The sequence below is a fragment of the Orycteropus afer genome, unplaced genomic scaffold (genome assembly GCF_000298275.1).
Source record: "Orycteropus afer afer isolate SDZICR_OR568_19922 unplaced genomic scaffold, OryAfe1.0 scaffold01092, whole genome shotgun sequence".
Taxonomy (NCBI): domain Eukaryota; kingdom Metazoa; phylum Chordata; class Mammalia; order Tubulidentata; family Orycteropodidae; genus Orycteropus; species Orycteropus afer.
Window position 1 is genome coordinate 274,195 of NW_006922679.1, and position 5,072 is coordinate 279,266.

Sequence of the window (5,072 nt, forward strand, 5' to 3'; positions counted from 1 at the left end):
TAGAGGACAGAGTGGAACTGCCCACAGGGTCTCTAAGGCTGTCAATCTTCACAGAAGCAAAGCCCAAACCACACCCACTGCCGTGGGGTCGATTCTGACCCACAGCACCCCTAGAGGACAGAGTGGAACTGCCACACAGGGTCTCCAAGGCTGTCATCTTTATGAAAACCCACTGCCTCATCTTTCTCCCTTGGAGCAGCTGGTGAGTTCAAACTGTGAATCTTTTGGTTAGGAGCCGAGTGCTTTAACCACTGCACCAGGAGAGCTCCTTCTCATTGTAAGGGCCCAACCTAAGATCTAATGAACAGTTTGAGTGATAAAAGCATTTTATTATCTCACAAGACAAGAATGTGGAATTTTAAATCCTTCCAGAGCATGCACTCAGCATCTCAAGGACACCAGAGCTCACATCAGGCTGTCTGGAATTCTCTTGGCTTCTTCCGACGGTCCCAGAATGATTGCCACAGTGTGTAATTGTCTAAGCTTCACAGAATCTCATTCAAAGGCAAGCAGAGGCTGGAGGCCTTCTCTTGTCTCTAGCAGAGCGCAAAGGCTCTCAGAAGCTCCCAGCGTTTTTCTTGGTCCCATTCCCAGACGTGGACCACACTGAGTGTTCCCCAAGCCAGTCACTGGGAAGGGAACCATTTCTGGTTTAGGCCAACATGGCTTCTCTCTGAGAGTGGAGAAGGCGCTATCTTCCCTGAGCCCTTGCAGCCCTTACCTGAGCCAAAGGTGTTCTCTCAGCATGGAAGAAGAGGAGAGAAGGGGATGGGATCGCAGCCACGTTCGTCCACCACAGGCTGAATGCCCTCCAGAAATGCCTCCTTTTTCCTCCCTTTAATTGTTGAAAGTATACATAGGAAAACTCACACCAATTCAACATCCATCCATGTGCAAATCAGTGACCCTGGTGACATTTTTCAAGTAGTGCAGCCATTCTCACCCTCCTTTTCCAAATTGTCCTTCCCCCATTAACACAAACTCACAACTCCCTTAGCTTCCCATCTAACCTTTCCAGTTGCTGTTGTCAGTTTGATGTTGTCAGATGGATAGTTCTTCAAACGAACACAATGTTCAAGGCAGACAGCCTTTACTGAATAAGCTAACCTACTGTTTGGTTTAAAGAAGAGTGCGGGGCATATTTTTGACTTAAAGTTTAATGATTATCTCAGGGCAATAGTTTCGTGGGTTCATCCAGCCTCAGTGCCTCCAGAAATTCGGGGTTCCAGGAGAATTTTGAATTCTCTTTTGCATCTCCTCCTCCCCCTTTGATCTGGATTCTTCTATGGAATCTTTGATCAAAACATTCACTAATGGTGGCCAGGCACCACCCAGTTCTTCTGGTCTCAAAAATTGGTCTTTTGAACCATGATTCTGGAAGTGATGTGCAGGAGGCCATGGCCTGGTCAAGACTGGAGGTTGAGGTGATTCTTACACTGTTAAGGACGACCTGCAGTGAGCGTGGAAACTAGCCATCCCATGCAGAGATTGTAGAGGCAAAGAGAAAGGCAAAGAAAGGAGCCCTGGTGGCCCAGTGGTTAAAGCATTTAGCTGGTTACCAAAAGGTTGGTGGTTCAAACTCACCAGCCACTCCCCAGGAGAAAGATGGAGCAGTGTGCTTCCATAAAGATTACACGCTTAGAAACCCTTGGGGGCAGTTTTACTCTGTCCTAATCAGGTTGTTAGGACTCAGAATTGACAACTTGTTGTTGTTGTTGTTGTTGTTTTACTGGAGGAGAGGGAGTCAGCTTTTCCCCAGCTCACCAAACTAGTTCTGTTTTCAGCTCTGACGTGTCTTGGTTTAACTTGTTATCATCCAAAAATTAACTAGAATCGGGTGTGATGGTTCATTTGATGTGTCTGCTTGGTGAGGCGATGATTCCCAGGTGGCTGACCAAACAGCTAGTCTAGTTGCTGTGACAAGTAGCTACTTTTGATTAAGTCAGTTAGTCTTGGCGGGAGCAGAGGGCCTTCCATAATGTATTCTACTATAGTCTAACGTAATTGTCTTACGTGTAGTATAATGTTGGCAGTGTCCTGTAATCATCTTCTATCATGTGGTATGATGTAACTACCTTACACCTGTTATCATGTTGGCAGCAGACATTAGCAGCAGTTTCGTTAGCAGCAGTTTGTAATGTAAAAACCTTCCGTAATCCAATGGAACGTGATCTAATGGGATGCAACCAATCAGGAAGGGGAGGTCATACCAGTGTGGAGTGGGTCCTAAGCCTAATCACTTCTGAGCTATAAGAAGACCTGCATGGACACGTACACATACACACAAGGGGTGATACGGACACACACATGCAGGGGGTGACAGACACACACATGGGTGCCACAGAGACACATGCAGGGGGTGACACGGACACACAGGGGGTGACAGGGACAGACACACAGGGTGACACAGACACACAGGGGGTGACAGGGACAGACACGGGTGATATACACGGGGGTGACAGGGACAGACAGACGGGGTGACACGGACACACGGGGGTGACAGGGACAGACACGGGTGACACGGACACATGGGGGTGACAGGGACAGACACACGGGGTGACACAGACACGGACACATGGGGGTGACAGGGACAGACACACAGGGTGACATGGACACACGGGGGGGTGACAGGGACAGACACGGGTGACACGGACACACGGGGGTGACAGGGACAGACACACGGGGTGACACGGACACACGGGGGTGACAGGGACAGACACGGGTGACACGGACACATGGGGGTGACAGGGACAGACACACGGGGTGACACGGACACACAGGGGGGTGACAGGACAGACATGGGTGACACAACGCATGCAGGGATGACAGAGACACACAAAGGGGATGACAGATGTCAAGAAATGCCAAGAAACCCCAGGGACGCCACAGCAGAAACTGAGAGGGAGGCTCGTGGAAGGAGTCGATGCAGCCTCGACCCTGAACGAGACCCGTCAGCCTCCAGGACCGTGAGAGAACCCACCCCTGTTCTTAGAGCCCCACTCGTGCTGTTTGTCCGAAAGAGTCAGGTGGCTCCTGGAAAGATCAGAAACTCACTGACCTGCAGGGGGAAGGTGCCGGAGGGAGGACGGTGCGGGGATCAAAGAGGTTTCAAGACGGGGCCGTGGGGAGACCTGGTCGGTGAAGGGGGAGGGAGCTGACTAGGGAGCAGAGAGGAGAGAGGCGTCCGGAGCGGAGTGAATACTGAGTTTGACTGACCGTCCACATGGCTAACATAGTCATCACTAGAAGCACGGACCGAGAATAGCGTCCATGGCACCAAGGTGCGGGGCGGGAGCGGCAAGTCTGACAGACAGGTCAGGGGGACCAGGCCCCACCGTGGATGCTGAATTTAGGGATTCACACTTGACCTTCACCAGCATGTTAGAAAGTAACAGACAGAGAGCGTTGTCCTAGAGACAGGGAAAGTCGAGGGACGGCCCCCAACACAGGAGTCTCCAGTCGCGTCCCACAGAGCCCTGGGCGTTCTGCCAAGGCCACTTGCTGGGGGGGGCGGGCGAGCAGAAGTTCCAAGTCCATCCCCAACTTCGGCCAAAATACAGAAACCGTTAGGAACGAGTTGTTAGGTCTCTGGGTCCTGGGTTCCAATCCTAACTCTGCCTGTCGTTAGCCTTGGGGCCTAAAGCAATGACTATTTCTTTGTGCCTCCGTCTCCTCATCCCTCACGTCAGGACACTAAGGATATCTGCTGGCCTCACAGAGTCACTGAGAGGTTGAAGGGGGACCTCAGACTGCCTTGAAACGGTTCAGTGATTGCTTTGTAAACAGGGACCGCCTGTGTGTTGCAGAGCAAGCAAATCTGTTGCCTGAGTGGGAAGCCAACTGCGGTCCCTCCTCAAAGATGGTGGCCACCACACTGCTGGGCTGTGTGTCACTCTCCAGAGCCCTGCCACAGCCCTTCCTCTGGAAAGTTTCAGGAGCCTAATGGGGGATTAGACTATGGGCAGGTTCTGGAGAGAGAGCACACGTTCAAAGAGGAGCCCTCAGTCGGCCGCCATCTTTGAGTGGGGCATCACTGTTGGTTTCCTACTCAGGTCAAAATACCACAGGCAACAGATTTGGTTGCTGTGCAGCGCTGCATGGCCCTTGCTCATGACGGCAGGTACTGAACCGTTGTGAACCAGTTAGCAGCCCTGCCAGGCCCGTAGCCCGTGTTGGAATGCTGTGTGCTCACTGGGCCTTGGCTGCAGCTGTTGTCTCTCCTGTCTCTGAGTGAGTGCCGGCCGTCAGGAAGGCCGGCTTGTTCGGTGGCGCTTCCTCTAACGACGTGGCCCCTGCTTTTCCTCAGATGTGCCCAAGGAGCAGCAGCTGCAGGCAGTGCAGGCCGCCATCTTGCTGCTGGCCGACGAGAACAGGGAGGTCCTGCAGACGCTGCTGTGCTTCCTCAATGACGTGGTCAACTTGGTGGAGGAGAATCAGATGACGCCCATGAACCTGGCCGTGTGCCTGGCCCCCTCCCTGTTCCATCTTAATTTATTGAAGAAGGAAAGCTCCCCAAGGTGGGCCTCCCTCAGCAGCCGCACTGAGCCCTCACCAGCCATTCCCTCAAAGCACCGCGTTGCCGTGGAGTTAACGCCAACTCCTGGAGCCCCGTGGGGCTCAGAGTAGAGCTGAGCTCCACAGGGTTTACGATGGCGGTGACCTTTCAGAAGCGGATGGCCAGAGCTTTCTTCCGAGGCACCTCTGGATCGATTCCAACCGCCGACCTTTCCGTTTGTAGCCAAGCGCTTAACCTTTTGCGTCACCCAGGGGACAAGTTCATAAAACAAACGTTCCATGCTGTGTTTGTACCTGGGGATTTGCCAGCCGTCATTTTATAATCGGAAAATGTCTGCAGGCACCTGACTCTCGTGGCTCCTATTCACAGATCCATCATATTACTATCATGTGGAGAACACACTTGGCCATCCTGAAGCCTGAGGTGTTTTCTTTGTTTGTTGTTGTTGTTATGTGCCGTCGAGTCGGACCCGACTCATAGCGACCCCTCCTTGGGTTTCAGAGGCAGTATTACTACGGAAGTAGATTGCCCAACCTTCCTTCTGAGGAGTGGCTGG

At 52.4% G+C, this 5,072-nt stretch overlaps 1 protein-coding gene across 1 annotated transcript in view; it reads left to right on the plus strand.

Moving 5' to 3' along the window:
- Positions 1-5,072, plus strand: part of STARD13 (StAR related lipid transfer domain containing 13) — a 194,731-nt gene that overhangs the window by 175,888 nt on the left and 13,771 nt on the right. The window contains exon 9 of the mRNA XM_042783416.1: positions 4,307-4,517. Coding sequence (XP_042639350.1) covers positions 4,307-4,517 — 211 coding nt within the window. The remainder of the gene's footprint in view (positions 1-4,306; positions 4,518-5,072) is intronic.